Source organism: Nansenia antarctica (genome assembly GCF_963989245.1).
Source record: "Nansenia antarctica genome assembly, chromosome: 16".
Classification (NCBI taxonomy): domain Eukaryota; kingdom Metazoa; phylum Chordata; class Actinopteri; order Argentiniformes; family Microstomatidae; genus Nansenia; species Nansenia antarctica.
In genome coordinates, this window is record NC_137686.1 from 19,434,027 (window position 1) to 19,449,837 (window position 15,811).

At 41.5% G+C, this 15,811-nt stretch overlaps 2 protein-coding genes across 2 annotated transcripts; both read right to left on the minus strand.

Moving 5' to 3' along the window:
• Positions 1–419: 419 nt before the first annotated feature.
• dapk3 (death-associated protein kinase 3) lies at positions 420–5,938 on the minus strand. The gene is made up of 9 exons (XM_080546666.1): positions 5,917–5,938; positions 4,690–4,796; positions 3,476–3,836; positions 3,183–3,312; positions 2,952–3,000; positions 2,834–2,860; positions 2,535–2,687; positions 2,390–2,435; positions 420–2,281 (listed from the first exon to the last, which is right to left on the minus strand). Exons 2-9 carry the CDS (start codon positions 4,749–4,751, stop codon positions 1,745–1,747), a joined length of 1,365 nt encoding a protein of 454 aa, XP_080402792.1. The 5' UTR covers positions 4,752–4,796; positions 5,917–5,938; the 3' UTR covers positions 420–1,744.
• Positions 5,939–13,192: 7,254 nt separating this feature from the next.
• LOC308171793 (U6 snRNA-associated Sm-like protein LSm7) lies at positions 13,193–15,549 on the minus strand. The gene is made up of 4 exons (XM_080546674.1): positions 15,537–15,549; positions 14,654–14,744; positions 14,471–14,542; positions 13,193–13,879 (listed from the first exon to the last, which is right to left on the minus strand). Exons 1-4 carry the CDS (start codon positions 15,540–15,542, stop codon positions 13,737–13,739), a joined length of 312 nt encoding a protein of 103 aa, XP_080402800.1. The 5' UTR covers positions 15,543–15,549; the 3' UTR covers positions 13,193–13,736.
• Between the last annotated feature and the right edge of the window lie 262 nt (positions 15,550–15,811).

Consider the following 15,811-nt stretch of genomic DNA (forward strand, 5'->3'; position numbering starts at 1 on the left):
ACCCTTTTACAGAAGGATGACGTGCCAGCAACAGTGGTATCTATGGCCACACTGTGTATCATTTTGTCTACTGTGTTGGCTAGTCTTCCTAGAGGATGTTTCTATCTCTATCAGTCATCAGTCTATGTACGTTCAGCTCAAGTGTGAATCATGTCTCATTTCTTCCTAAGAAGCTTCAGGGTGTAATTATAATGTTTTCACAATCACAGGGAGTGTTTGGGCTTAATGTTTCAAGTGCTGTGTTGACACTGAGATCATAACTTCAGCTGATAAACCGTTAGCATGGTAGAATTTTCCAAAATAAATAATTGTTTTCTGTGTTTTGAACTACAGTAAATAAACAATAAATGTACACAACAAAGTTTAGTTACAGGGATTGAAGTTTGTTTATTTGCGACAAATCTATGTAAGTCAGTCTTTATACTTTATAATATTACTTTTTACAATACAGTAAAGTAAATTAATGGAAGATATTTCAGAACACTGCTATATGCAAACAAGTAACATTATTCTATGGAAATACACAGTACTGTATATAGAATCTATGCTAAATATGGAATGTGATGCATGGATGTAACTAACCAATGGAATGTTTGAAGAAGTGCTATGATCATAATGGAAATGGCAAATTAACATTCATAATCCAGTAGCAGCTAGTTTAACATCATGCAGATCATTTGGTATGTAAGAGACTACTGCTGTGCAATTGTTGTGATTAAGACATTTTGAGGAACAGCCAAACGACTGGAATTGCATTAACATGTCATGACATTACTAGTTTTGTTGAGGCAATAGTGTTTCAATGTACAGGCACAGCATACAACTTGCAAAACATGTTTTAACTTTACGTACAATTGCAATATCTTAAGAGAACCGTCCGTCACCCTAATTCAACAATGGCTTTTGCATATCCATGTGTACAGTATGGTAGCTTTGAATTTCAGAACAGCAAGTGAGCTTTATTATACAGTACAGCCTACCAGCAATGAGCTGAAAAACATGTAATGGAATCTCCCTATAATACATGACCATAACTTCCTTAGCTCATTTCCTATCATTATTCACTGATATCATCAGCTACTGTATAAGGCATGACATGAGGCTGAATATTGCCTAGTTCAATGATTGGCCAACAAAGCCAAGGGTTGGAACACAAGCACATTTCTATGGCTTTTTGTAGCATTAACCTTGGAATGAAAGGTTTTGAGTGTGCAGTTTTGAGTGTGTGGATGCTGCTTTCTTTTTCGTTTTTTCCCATTCCATTTGATACTCTTCAGCTCCAGCACGTCAGCTAAATCTGATTACAGATGAGCGGTGGTCTTTTCACTATTTTGTAGTAGTGTCCTTATAATTCAGGGGCTCAAAATATTTTTTATTTAAAACATTTATGTAGAGAGACTGCCAACATATTTAAACATGTGTCAGCACTGTGCATGACAATAAAAACACTTATAATCTTAAACTTTATAAATTAATTTAGAAAAAAAATGTATGGACATTTAAACACATTTTGTCAACTGAATATAGTCAATATAGGGACTCTGTATATTATTGGTACTGTCGTTAAAAAAAGGGATTCAGTGGGCCAACATTTCCCCCCAGTGAATGCACTGTGAAGGCAGCGGTATGGCTTATGATAACAGCTGGTCTAAACAGGAGCCCTCCGTATTCCATACATAATATCCTGTACAAAGAAATGGGTTGGAAGTTGAGAGAGTGAGAATGTCAAAGATACCCACCAGGCTCAGGGCATGCTGCTAGAGCTGAAACCATCCTTCTCTGTGTTTATGGACCTCACCAGCTCCTCCACCCAGCGCACCTCCGACGCCACCTGCTCAGCCAGGACGTCGTAGCGGTTCTCCAGGCGCCCAAACTTGCGTTTCAGGGCGTTGGCGGCCAGCATGGCGGCGCGGGCCTCCTCCTGGCTCTGCCTGCGCTGGGCCTGGGTGCGCTGCAGCTCCTGTCGGATGTGGGCCAGGTCGTTGGCGATGCTCTGGTTCTCCTCCTTGTACCAGCCCTCCTTCTCCTCGTAGATGGACAGCAGGGCCGCCACGTCCTCCCGGCACGACCTCTGGTTGAGCTCCAGATCCCTCAGGCCCTCCTCGGCCGCGGCGATCTCCTCCAGCACCTGGGAGAAGCGCTCGAAGTTGACGTAGGTGTTGTTGGGCGGCATGCTGGAGTGGGACTTGATGGTGTACTCCTTCAGACGGGTGGTCTTCAGGCGACGGCGCTCCGGCTTGCGGCCGCTCTCCTCCTGGCGCACGTTCCGCCTCTTGATCACCTGGGCGGGGAGAGGAAGAGTGAGGGTGTGAGTTCATGAATAGTCATTACACTAATACATTCAAGGTTACTGTGGAATGGCATGCCGGGAATTGTGAGAAATGCCCACCTTGATCCAGGGATGCTGTAGGCTGTCATCAATAGTCATTCTCTTCCTGGAGAACGAAAAACACTTGTTAATGGATAGCTATTAAAGCTATGCATTCTTATTGGTCAAGCTAACATACACTCTGGACTTCGTAAACAATCCTTACTTGGGATCCTTGACCAGAAGACGACGAATGAAGTCCTTGGCCAGCTCGCTGGTATTGCTGAAGTACTCCTCGTCAAAGTCATAGTTGACAGCTGAGATGTTGGTGAGGGTTTCTTGCTTGGTCTCCCCAAGAAATGGTGAAGCACCGCTCAACCTGAGGAAAACCAGCACTGTCATCTGCCAGATAATACCCTCAATACACTTCATTTGTTAAGAATGTAGGTATAGCATGTGTGTAGATTTCAAATGATGATCTGAATGAGAAACAGCCATTCGTCTATAATGTAAAACAGTACTCACAGAATATATGTGATTACGCCAATACTCCTGCAGAGAGAAAATACCCAAAAGTTAGTGACATTTGCCCTGAGTGGAAAATATTGTTTCATAATTATGAAACATTATCTTGAAATCTCACCACATGTCTGCCTCCAGTCCAAGCGGCTCATAGTTGACTATTTCTGGTGCTGTAACACAAGCAGATTTATGGGGAAGGCTTTAATTCCACCCAGATGTTTTTCTCAAGCAAGGACACATCTAACACAGATTTCCGCTTACTCAGACAAATCACTTCCCCCTGGTGTAACGTAACGGATTATGGATTACTTGTTTAAGATTGAATCATGTGTGGTCAGAGATCGGATCTCACCGACAAACTCTGGAGTTCCAAAGATGTTCTTGAACTCATTTCCTGCTTTGATCTGATGAGCGATTCCAAAATCAATAAGCTTGATTCTGGGGTTGGGGACATTCTTATCCAGCAGCATGATGTTCTCAGGCTGCAAAAAACAAAACATAATATGGTGAATTCTACGATTGTGGGACCTATAGGTTTTAAACATAACAAACCTCTAACTACTAAGGTAGAAACTAACATTCCAATGACTCATGGCAAGTTAGTTAATTAAGTTAAGTGAATTTCAAATGTTTTCCAGTGCCCACCTTGAGGTCAAAATGCGCAATGCGTTTGGAGTGCAGGTAATGGACCCCGTCTAGGATCTGCTTGAGGAACTGAGTGGCCTCCTCCTCTGTCAGAGACTCCTTCTCCGCCAGGAAGTCGAAGAGCTCTCCCCCCGATACCAGCTCCAGGATCAAGATCACGTCTGTCTTGTTCTCAAAGATGTCGTGGAGCGTGATGATGTTGCTGTGCTGGATCTCCCGCAGGATATTCACCTCACGCTCGATCTCCTCGCGGCTCACCCCCCGTCGGCTGGACGACAGGCGCCGCTTCTTGATGAACTTGGCGGCGTACTCACAGTCCGTGCTCTTCTCTCTGCACTTCCGTACGATGGCAAACTGTCCACTGTTGGGTGAAGGGACATCATGAGGATGATGATGATGATGCACCCGGGGAGGCTCGTGGGAGGTAGAAATCAGAAGACAGACTCATTCTATTCCATGCGTTATAATGAGCCTATCCTCAGATTTCTGACTCCACCAGTCCCCGCTGATATACAGAGATCAAAGAGTGACAGGTCATATTAAAGATTGCGAAGCCAAAAAGTGATGGGACAGACATGACAGCAGACTGAGTCAAGTTCACTCCCGGCATTGTAATGATTGGCAGTTTCCAACATTAAAACTCCAAATATTAAACAGATGAAGACAACACACAAAATGTACATGCAGGATAGCAAACCATGTAATGTATGACGTGATTACGAAAAGCATTTGTGTTAAGCACATAATGCTGCTACAAAAGGAGGTATGTAAGTCAGGAATGCTGCATTCCAGAGTGGATGCATTTCCTGAAGGAATGCCGAAACTGAACTGAATGTTCTTCTACGTCTGCAGGCCGTTCCTCCTGGGCAAACAGTTCCCTCTCCTCCGAGGCGGGCAAGTCTACACCGAGGCAGGGGTTAAAACACGCATTGAGGCAGTGATGTCATGCTTTTTGCTGCAACACTGCAGAAAACAACACTTCCATATAAAGGTAGGAAGTCAAGCTCAACCCTCTGCAAGCAGATTACTCATTCTTTGTAAGTGCTGTTTAGTTTTCAAGGGCTCACTCAGAGGGCTTGCATAACAAGGCAGAATGCAGTTTAGAGCCAAATAGTTGTAAAAAAAAGAAGAAAAAAGTCAGACAATTGAGTTTCTAACACTTTGGCCTACTTGCCAAAAACAAAGACACAACACGTAAACATTTAAAAACGTACCTTCCCAGCTCCTCGCCCATGTCATAGTACACCTCCACATCCTCTTCCCTGAAGGCAGCCATGGTTTGCTGACTGGGATGTTGATAAACGTAGTGTCTTGAATCCCACTGAATTCCATAACAGGAAAAAACAGGATAATTGGTAACAGCCTGGGATGTTGGTGAACAAAGACCGGCATACTTATGACAACTGCCAGAAGAAATACCCAAATTATTATCAGTATGTATGGTAAATATAATCAGTTAAATAACCCAAATAGATGCAAGACTGTGGATACATTCACCCCCCAACGGGGTTCGTCCTTATTTGGCCAAAGTCAACACAGCCAAGGACAGTTTCACAGTTTCACCAGAGAAAGGTCTTGGCTGGAGTCAGGGAGTTACTGCATTCCAGTCCTACGTACGTCATCTCCTTCCATGCCATCAACTAGCTGATTACAGAGACTGCGGTTTGAAACATTAACCATTTGAGACTACTATTGTCACTCGTGTTGATACAATATTGACTGTTTATCCCGTTTTTAATGTCATACACGACAATGACATTCCCGTTGTTGACAATAACAACAACAAAAACAAGCTTGCCAACTCGTGAGCTTAGAATGATAAGGTTCTATCTCCGTTTAGGGCAGTTCAGAGATATTGAGCGTCAAAGTTTTTACATTCCATTATGTTTTGTGAGATGGAACCATTGTATTTTATGAATTACTAACTCAAAAAAATTCTACATTTTTAAAATAACACCACACAGGCATTAATAAACACCTAATGGATCAGATTATGTAAAAAACAAAATTTTGACAAAAACGGAGATAGAACCTTATAATTCTAACGTCACGACCCCCTCCTCTGAGACCAGCACACACGTCACACAGACTCCCCTGGCTAGCTACACATATAGCCTGAGGCTAACTCTTGTCCTAGTACATAACACAAACCACTTAACCATACGGTAGTTATCGTAGGACTAATGACCTTAAAACATCTCTACATTTGAGAAGAAGCTATCGACGTTAGCTGACATGGTAGATTAGCTCAATGAGTTAGGCTAGGCTAACCTAGCTAGCCAGCAGTCTACGACAAAAAAGTAAGATAGAAGGCAAAGAAAGGATTTGGAGCCAGCTAATACTTATCCGTCTGTCATACTGTATAGCAATAGACCTAGTGGTCCCTTTTCAATACGAATACAAGGAAACGAATGTAATCACAAGAATGGATAGAAACTTACACCTCTACAGATCCAGCATTCCTCTCCTGTGGCAGATAGGAAACGCACTTTCCTCCGCCTGGGAATGAAGCAGGAGGATGGACGTATGGATGAATGACATCATACTGACTTCATTCAACCTTGTGCGTGAACAACAAGATTGAGCTTGCAATCTTTAGTGAGGGTCATTTTTTTTTATAGGGTGCCTTTTCCGTCCCCAGTACTAAATCATGTTGTATTTTGTCTACATTTGGACAAATACTAATTCCATTAGGTTTTTCATGTATAGTCAATTGTTATTTATTATTAATACAATGATATGGGCTTCTAAGTTGTTGTTTACTACATTTTAAAAGCTTTGGTTAAAGATGTAAATTGGATTTTGCATGGGATTTGGGATGTCCCCAGTGTTGTTCATTCAACTTCAATCCAAAAAATAACTATTAAAAACATATACATTTCCAAATATGTTATTATTATTTCATTTTCCTGATCAATATCTATTGAAATCAAATATAGTTTTATCCATTTTTTATTTTTTTTGTACAGAAAATTAAGGTTTTGCTTACAATATTGCTTGTCCCTGCGATCACTGTCCACCCTGTTATGCTGTGTTAATGTCCCTTTTAAAAGAAAACCATATTTCTCAATCACATCACTCTCATGAGGTGACATCACATCAGTGGAGGGGATTTCAAATGTGGTAAGCTACGAACGCAGCCCAAAAGAGCAGATATCAAGAATACTCTGGTTGTGTTCGGAATGGCATACTAGCATACTACTCATACTAGATATGGCGTAGATTTTGAGTATGCAGTGCGTTCACACTGTAGATTATGTGAATTTTGAGTATGCAAGAAATGTATACTAGATTTTCGGTCGGCTGGTATTGGCATACTTATTATGAATTTAGTAAGCAGTATGCAGTATATACTAATTGAGTATGCTAGTATGCAGTATGCTAGTATGCCATTTCGAACACAGCCCTAGACGAGTCTGTTCCCCAGAACCCCCGAGGCCTCGTAGACTTCGAGACACTTTCAGACACCAAATATTTACTACCTTTTATTATTTTTACAAGTTAATCAGTCTTGTTAAAGACCGTCAAAAATTGCAAAAGCGACTATATTGCAAATCGCCGTTGCGGGGTATTGGGTAAAGTTTTCAACTAGCAATAATCGCGCCTCGGATAGACCTCATCGGCTACGATACTGCCACTGCGCAGAGATAACTTCCAGACGGCAACCGCTGACATGCCTTTCCGGTACATACAGTTCTGCGTGACGGGTTGGACCATATCAAGGTGGTGGATTGTGGAGTGTTATAACAGGAAACACAGTGCAGTTAGTAATTGTCTTTTTAAATCATTGTTTTTATCTTTTAAACTTTTAATATAATACAATTGTACGGCGTCCCTTCTCGTCTGTACGAGGCCCGAGTGAGCCAATCAGAGCTCACGGCACTCTGAGTAACTCAGGCCTGTCTGCTGATTGGCCCTGACAGATACAACACTAGTAGCAACTAGTTAACATTAGGTTAAAAATACGGGAGATTTACGGGAAAAACATGTAGATTTTCTATTACAACTGTATGTCTATTACAACTGTATGCGATAAACGACAAATACAATTTGCTTTGATTTGATTTTGATTGCACGACAGTGCTAAGGGGCAACTCCATCTAAACCACTGCTGCGACTTCATGCAGTCTTTTGATTTGTACACACGCATCAATAAGTTGTCCACCATGGCAACAAGAAGCTGTCCACCATGGCAAAAGAGCTTCTGGTAAGACATCATTGTTTTTATGTAAACAAACTGTGGTACACAAAGAAATAACAAAACAGTGAAAGAATAACATTTATAAAAAAACGTTCATGTGCAGGTATGGTCAGACATGTGTATAGGGATGACACTAAGGCCCGATCCCAATTCACCCCTAGCCCTTCGTTTTCACCCCTATGGCTCGATTTGCGCGTTCACGTTTAGGGCGAGGGCTGTCTCAATTCATATTTCATCGAGGGCTAGGGGTAAGGGGGAGGGCTAACTATCCCTTCGTTTCGAGGGATTTCAGGACCACACTAGCTTCGAAGGGCTAACGGTACGCTACCCCTTGATACCAGGATGCATTGCGAATCATCTACAGAAATCTTATGTCGCTCTATTCAATGCGGAAATGTCATTTTACTTTCTCTGTAATTACTTATTAATAAAGATTTGAAAAATTATGATAACCATCGTATTGTCTTAGTTTAATGTCATTACAATGCATTATAGACCTTTTATTTATAACAAGCTTAACCCAAAAATCGCTTTTATGTCGGTGCTGTGTCTAACGTTACAGTAACGCAACGCTGCATGACAGTCGAGCATTTCAGAGATGTACAATCATAAATCAATTATTACCTGTGGCGTTTGACAGTGGATGATGGTACACATATGTAAAGTTATCTATCAAACGTTCGGCTGACTTGTACATGATGCGCATTTTGACCTATTTCCACCCGCAATCTAATCCGAGCAGTTGTTATTAGGTAATATTATTAATGGGTTGTATCATTCATTTCAATGCATTATAGACCTTTTCTTTATAACAAGCACAACAACAACAAAACGTTATTATGCCGATGTGCTGTGTGTCTAACGTTACAAGCTGATTTGTGCATGACAGCCGGGCATTGACAAATGTCCATGTCTGATGTCTAATGTCTGATGTACTAATGTCATTTCAATGCATTATAGACCTTTTCTTTATAACAAGCACAACAACAACAAAACGTTATCATGCCGATGTGCTGTGTGCTGTGTGTCTAACGTTACAAGCTGATTTGTGCATGACAGCCGCGCATTGACATATTTCCATGTCTAATGGCATATGACACGCGAAATGTAACTACAGTTAAGGATACGCGTAAAGGATGATGATCTATCACCGTTCGACTCTACTGAGAAATGTTTCCGCTTATTTGTCATTTCTCCTTCACGGGCAAATGTGGCCGCGTCCCCAAGAGATCCTCTTTCTACGTTTTTGACCACCACTATGATGGATTAATTTTTGGATTCTAGACGACGAATTGTTCTGAGAAAGGCGCTTGGTAACGTGATTTTTGGACAACGCTTTATGACTACTGATGGACTCGTGTGTATGTGGTGGCTGAGGATTGAGTCACGGGTATCTTTGGAGGAACATTGTGCGCTGACAGATGGTTAATACTCTGTGTTTTGGTTGGAGTCATTCATTGTCATTATTGCGATGTCCACAAAAAAGACATCGCTGACGGAAGAGACTAAAAAAGGAACGTCTAAACACTACAGTGTGTTGATAACAAACGAAAAAAGATCCTTATAGCACACGCAACAGAAATAAACACAGCTGAAGGCATTGCGAGATGTGAGAATTCGCCGGCAACACAACGCGTCACCCGTACCGCGTCTAAACCACTGTTGATGACGTAGGCGCCGTGAAGGGCTGTCCCAATTCAAAGGGCTGAGATTTGAAGGGGTAGGGCTTGTGACGTATTCGAAGGCAAGGCCTTCGAATCGAGTGACACTCGAAAACGAGCCGTAGGGGTAGAAAAGGGAATTGGGAACCTCACCATAGCTTAAACTTAAAGGCTAAAGGCCTTGGAACACATCTTTCCCTATGAAATGGGACAAGACCCTTCAAGACCCTGATACGACATCAGTAGTGTCATAGAAAAGCATTGACGCTCGCGATTCATTCACAACTTAAAGCTGTGTGTTCAATATATGTTTTGTTTTGTTGTTGTTTCTTGATTACATGACAGATTGTATTTTTGTTCCATATTCCACGTTTATTGTGAAAATGTACATTTTTTCCGCGCTAAAGAATTCTCTACAGTGTCTTTCTTCTACCAGGGATGCAGGGGGCAGGGGGCAGGGGGCAGGGGGCAGGGATGCAGGGGGCCAAGTTAATTCTGCTGCTCCCATCATCAGTTACTTCATCAATGAAGACAAGTTAGCCAGTTCCAGTGGGAACCATACATGCCCAAGTCATAACAGCCCCTCCACCATGTGCCGGTATTCATTGATGAGGTGGAATGCAGTGGATTTTCGGCAGTTAAATTTTTTTCTCTAAACTTTATTGTTGACATCCCTCTGGTACATAATAGTAGGGTCCAAAACCAACATTTATTTTCATAAAAGGTCCCTAGAAGTCAAATAAATCATCAAAACATGTTAGCCAGAGAGTGGTCACAGAACTTTGGTTTTGGACCCTACTATAATCTTTGTCTTGTCTGTTCAGAGGTTTTCCAAAACTCTGTAGGCTCCTTTAGGTACTTTTTAGCTACTTGTAACTTGGACATCTTGTTTTGAGGTTTACTAGGTAGAAGAGGTTAATAAGACAACACGATAGGAGAGGGTGGCCTTTGGATCACAGTGACTGGTGATAATAAATTATGATGGAAGATGGGGTGGATAGATGAGAGATAGATCAATAATACATGAAAGAAGGAATTTGGATGGAAAGAGTGGGTGTTATTACAGTTACATTAATGCCGTGGGTAGTTCAGTGGAGTATGTTCGACTCTATCCGGTAGACAGTAGTGATGTAAGTTGGGTAGAACTGGTAGCCAATAGAGTGCATTGTTGTGTAATCATTCTAAGAATGTGTTTTGCATGTCTCCTGTTTTTCTTCTTCTATTTACATTAACAGCAGTTTTTCCCCGATAATTACTGCATATTTCCATAAACACTGCATATGTCTTTGGGTATATTGAGTAGAATTTGTATATCATTGGAATAAAGCTCAGGTGATTTTCACCCAAGGTTGTGATGGAGAAAGCAGAGACAGTGATGATGGAGAAAGCAGAGGCAGAAAATACAGCACAGCAGCCATCCATGGAGTAAGTGTCGTCTTGAATACAGCTCAATCCACACGCAATTTGGAGTAGTGAAAAAGAGGCGTGTTCAGGACAATGAGCAGGTCAACTGCCGTCAAATGTGCTGAAGAATTCTGGCCTTGAAAATAGCACCAATACAGACACACCCCATAGAGCCCCATAACTATATTTTTATGCTGTTAAAATATAGCCCTTAGTCTCCGAGTTAATCTAGTCGCACTTGTAATCTTGTAAAAAAAAAAATATATATAAAAAATGATTGCCTCTGTACATTGTAAAAAAAGGAAGAAGATTGACTCTGTACATTATAAATAAATAACTACATATGTTTTTATCTCATACACACAAAATCGAATACTAAAATGAGCGGAATACAATTTATAGTGACTACCTTTCTGCACTAGATGCAGTGCTTCGCAAAGTTCTGAGGAGGAGTCTGAAGAGGAAACGGAAGACGAGGATGAAGGGTTTCTTGGGGTTTCAGGCGGGCAGTCTGACAAGGGACAGAGTGAGGCAGATGGTGTGGATGAGGAGGAGGATGAAGATGAGGAGGAGGAGGAGGAGGAAGAGGTAGCCTATGCAAGTGGACTAAGCCCAAAAAGTAAAAGACTTTCAATAAACTGTCTGATATCATGGGGGGAATTATAGTGCAGCCCCCGAAAATGTGTTCCCCTCTCCCATTAGGAGGGAGGAGCTGTCCAACCCAAATCCAACTGTGAGTGTTTCACCTAATTTCAGCACTGTCCACTGTACTGCTCAAACTTAGGTGTACTGTGTTGGGATGCCCCAGGACCGAAGGTGAGACATATTAGTATAGGTAATTGGCCTCCTTACTTCTTATGGCCCACAGACAATCTATTTTCCCGCATCCTGTCTGTATGGTACACCCCCTTCAGCAAGTGGAAGACGGCCCATCGCAGAGGCTACCACATCGACTGCCTGACCAGCGACTGTGCACGAAAGGCTCTGCTCATGCAGCAGGAGCTGGACTGTAAAACCAGTGTAAGAGCCCTCTTCATCTCTTCATGCCTTTTTACCTTGTTATTGCACCACTGTAGGAACCCCAAATGCTGCTGGCAAGTGTAGCTAACAAGATCGATTCATTGTATCTATGGTAGATTTTTGATAGCTGAGTGAATGATGTGTGTGTATGTGTGTGTGTGTGTGTGTCTGTATGCGTCACCATGTCCTCCTGTGCAGATTCCCCTTCCTATAGTGTGTATGATGGAGAGGGAGGCCCTGCAGATTCTCGAGAATACTGAGAAAGGTAATCCCAGAGACCCACTGCTCACAGTACCTTACCTGTCTCTGAAAGCTTCTGCAAAATGTAGACACATTAACCTCATCCAGGACACCAAATATCTATGTTTGTATCTTATGTTATCAAACACGTGTTCAAGATTCTTCTCAGTCTCTATATCCTTCTTTCTCTTTGTTTTACTTCAGATTACAAGCGCAAAGTGGGTGCAAGTCACCATCTGACTCAAGATGTCCAGGAGCGTATAGAGAGGCTAAGGTCCCAGGTGTCCGCTAAAGTTGGGGACAGCCAGTCGGCCCCAGAGGGAGGGGTGCTGGGGACCCTGTGGCGGTGGGCAAGTACACTGTCTGCAATGCTGACAGGCGGCACAGGAGCCCCAGCAGAACATGGAGGACATTCTACCTAGAAAAGAACATCCCATTGGAACAAATAATAATGACATCAATAAAAGAAGAGGCCATCTACAGTATGAGTGGACATTCTACATTTATGAGGGTTTTACTGTTTACTTTTACTGTCTTTGTATCATTGGGGCAGACAGTTATTCATTCAATATGTTATATTGTGTTATTGTGCAGGCCTACTGTACCTGGTGTGTTACTATTGTAGTGTTGCTAGCTGTTTAAAGATTTAAAATATAAAGGCTAGTGAGAAAATATAGGCCTAACATTGGTTAAACTCAGTCCCTTTGACTACAGAACACAGCAAATAGCTGCTTTCACATCATATACAGTGCCTTCGGAAAGTATTCAGTCCCCTTCACCTTTTCCACATTTTGTTTTGTTATTTGCCATCAATACACACACAATAACATTTTGCATAATTATCATTAGGTGACCATAGGTGAAGAATGTGTTGTTTCTCTTGTATATGATGTATTGACTTCTGTCTTTTAGTGTATATTGAATGTGTTGTTTTGAAATTGCATTTATATTCAAGACAGGGTGCACCTGCTAGAGGCCTTGGTCTCGGTGTGTTCCCCTGCATTAATAAAGGTTAAATAACATCTTATGATGTCTGTCAAATAAGTAAAATAATACCATGATGTCTCAGTCTGCCATTCATAACTGGGCTCATATATGCCAACAAAAGTAAAATATTGAATAAAGTACACATCTGATACTACTTTCTGTAAGTAAATGTATTATATTTGTAAAAAAAAAATAGTACAGCTAAAAAGAAAATACCTCCATACCTACACATCATTTAATGTGTGGTGGCAGTATCACCGCAGCAAAAAATGTTTTGTCTACAGTCAGGGACAAAGCATCTCCCAACGAAACACAAGCTACTGTATTCAAAATAATATTTTACACAGAACACAGGTCTATCAAACGAGACAAAATGCATGTTTAACAAACTAGTCTGCACTAAATCAAAGTTCTCCAATATCAATATTCAGATTGACTGTTACAATGATTACATCACGACACAATAGCCTTTTCTCAATGGTTAGGAACACGACTCCTCGTATCCTCTCCTCCATGCCCTACTCGCATCCTACTGAAAAACACAATGGAGGAGAAGATCTCATTTCCTCAACTTACATATTCTCCTCCAATGCTTTTTTTTTTAAGGAAAAAGTGAGTGGCGGACGGAGGAGAGGACGTCATGCTCCTAACAACGGAGAAAACGATTAAATCATTTCTTCATTTACACTGAGTTCTGTGGTCCAGAGGGTGAAGCGAGGGTTTGGTGTGAGAAATGGAAGTAGGGAGTCTAGCCATCCTGTTGCTGGAGGAAGGGATTGGGGATGGATTCCATGCCATCCTGTGGACTAATCAGCACCACAGACGTCCCGCGACACACCGCCAGACCTAGCTGCCTGGTGTCCTCCGTCAGCTTGAACTGATCATCAGGGTCTAAAAACAAAGGATTGGTGAAAGGGAGGAATGGCACTTGTTCTCGAAGGTTTTACATGTATTGTAAGTCGCTTTGGATAAATGCATATCTGCTAAATGACTTGAATGTAAAATATGTACATGTAGGAAGATGGACCAAAAAGATCAGACATGTAAAGTTATATAGTACTATAGTTCTACACAACACTGTTAACATAATGACCTCTCCTCTTGATGGTTACTATAAGTGTTGCCTGAATAACACAATTCATATTGTTGGTTGAGTTTATATTCATGATATGCTCATATAAGCACTGGCGGACTGAGGACTGCCCTTTTGAGTGGCAAAAATTAGAGGATGTACCCTATTGGTGCCCCTCCAATGGTCTAAACTAGACCATGTGCCCCCACAGTTGAACAACTTTGCACTAAAGTGCCCTTTTGAGTGGCAAAATTAGAGGATGTGCCCTATTGGCTGCCCTTCCAATGGTCTAAACTTGACCATGTGCACTGATGGGGTCCCATGTTGTGCAGTAGGTGCCCTTTTTTTCTTTTCGCCCCTCCTGCCCTTCAAACAGCCTGAGTCCGCCACTGCATATAAGTGATGCTTACCTCTCATGTACTCGATGGTGTCATCCAATACCAGGTTCAACAGAGGATCAAAACCCTTCAGGATCCCACTGGCTGTGTCACAAAAACTATACATTATTACATGTCACTGACCACATCACTGATATAGAACTGAATGTAACAGCTGTTAAACAGCGATATCACAAAGTGAAAACGGTGACATACCTTCTCGTCCCCCCTGGAACTTCACCCGGATTGTTTTATCAATGTACTTTGACAAGTCAAATATACTTTCCTTCTTTTTCTTTTCTTTATCCTGAGAGGAAGAGAGAATGAATGAGAGAAAGAAGGAGAATCCTATCGCCCACCCATGTTCTGTCTTGGCTGACAGTTATAGAAACTAAATGTATACCCAGACTGTCATAGGAAAGATAGGGGGCTCCCCTAATAGAGAGGATAATCAACTGACTTTAGTAGCCTAATTGACTGGGTTCAACTACTGAGGGATGAGTATGAATGAATGAATGAATGAATTAATGGTCTTTATTGTCATTTATATAGTACAGGTACCATACAACGACATTTGGGAGGGGGGGGCTCCCCTGGTGCTAGGAAAAAAATACTAAAAACAAGAAGGGAAAAGAGCTGGTTTACATAAATAAAGGCTATAACTATCCACTATACTATACAAATAAAACACTGTGCTGTACTCTATGCTATGCTATAAATATCCTAACATTTCCTATCTCTGAACCTTATGTACCCGAGGGTTGTCATATTGCACATAGTATTATTCAGTTCTATTTCAATTAAAGATTCATTAATTCCATTTTCAGAAAGGAAAAGGCACATTCATTTCAAAGAGGACTTCTCAATTGGAACAGAATGCAAAGACCTCACTGAGCCCGCCTAGCCTAGCCGATGTCAGACAAACACAAAGCCTGTAGCCGTCCACTTGGGTTAACTCAGCCCTAACAATTAGTTGCCAAAAGAACACTGTAGATTTAGAGGAATGCTGCAGAGACATGGCCTCTAAATTAGTAATAGCAATTAACTGCAAAAAGTGAATAAACACGAGGTGGATAGAGAGAAAATGATTAGGACTCACCGCCATTTTTAAATTGTTCTAGCCACTCCCCCCGACCCTCTGACCCCCTTAAATGCAAAAAGAAATAATTTCTCCTTTCTCGTTTTTTTACATATTTACAATTATTGCCCGGGCGAATTTTTTAAAATAAAAATACCATCAACCACCAAAAAATCTAAATGTGTTATTCTATTCGGAATAAGAAGCGAAGACCTCTGGCGTTTTTTCTTACATTGATTGACGTCTATGTCAACCAAGTATGACCCGTGTGGCGCTGACGCTCGATGAAAAATGAA

What these genes read in the sequence shown, in the direction of transcription:
- dapk3 (XM_080546666.1), bottom strand. Translation starts at nt 4,751, where the DNA reads ATGGCTGCCTTCAGGGAAGAGGATGTGGAGGTGTACTATGACATGGGC. An exon ending in ATGGGCGAGGAGCTGGGAAG is followed by an intron (nt 3,837 to 4,689) that starts GTACGTTTTTAA and finishes TTCACCCAACAG; the next exon opens with TGGACAGTTTGCCATCGTAC. An exon ending in GGACTGGAGGCAGACATGTG is followed by an intron (nt 2,861 to 2,951) that starts GTGAGATTTCAA and finishes TTCTCTCTGCAG; the next exon opens with GAGTATTGGCGTAATCACAT.
- LOC308171793 (XM_080546674.1), bottom strand. An exon ending in GTTCCAGGGGGGACGAGAAG is followed by an intron (nt 14,543 to 14,653) that starts GTATGTCACCGT and finishes TTTGTGACACAG; the next exon opens with CCAGTGGGATCCTGAAGGGT. An exon ending in CACCATCGAGTACATGAGAG is followed by an intron (nt 13,880 to 14,470) that starts GTAAGCATCACT and finishes CTTTGTTTTTAG; the next exon opens with ACCCTGATGATCAGTTCAAG.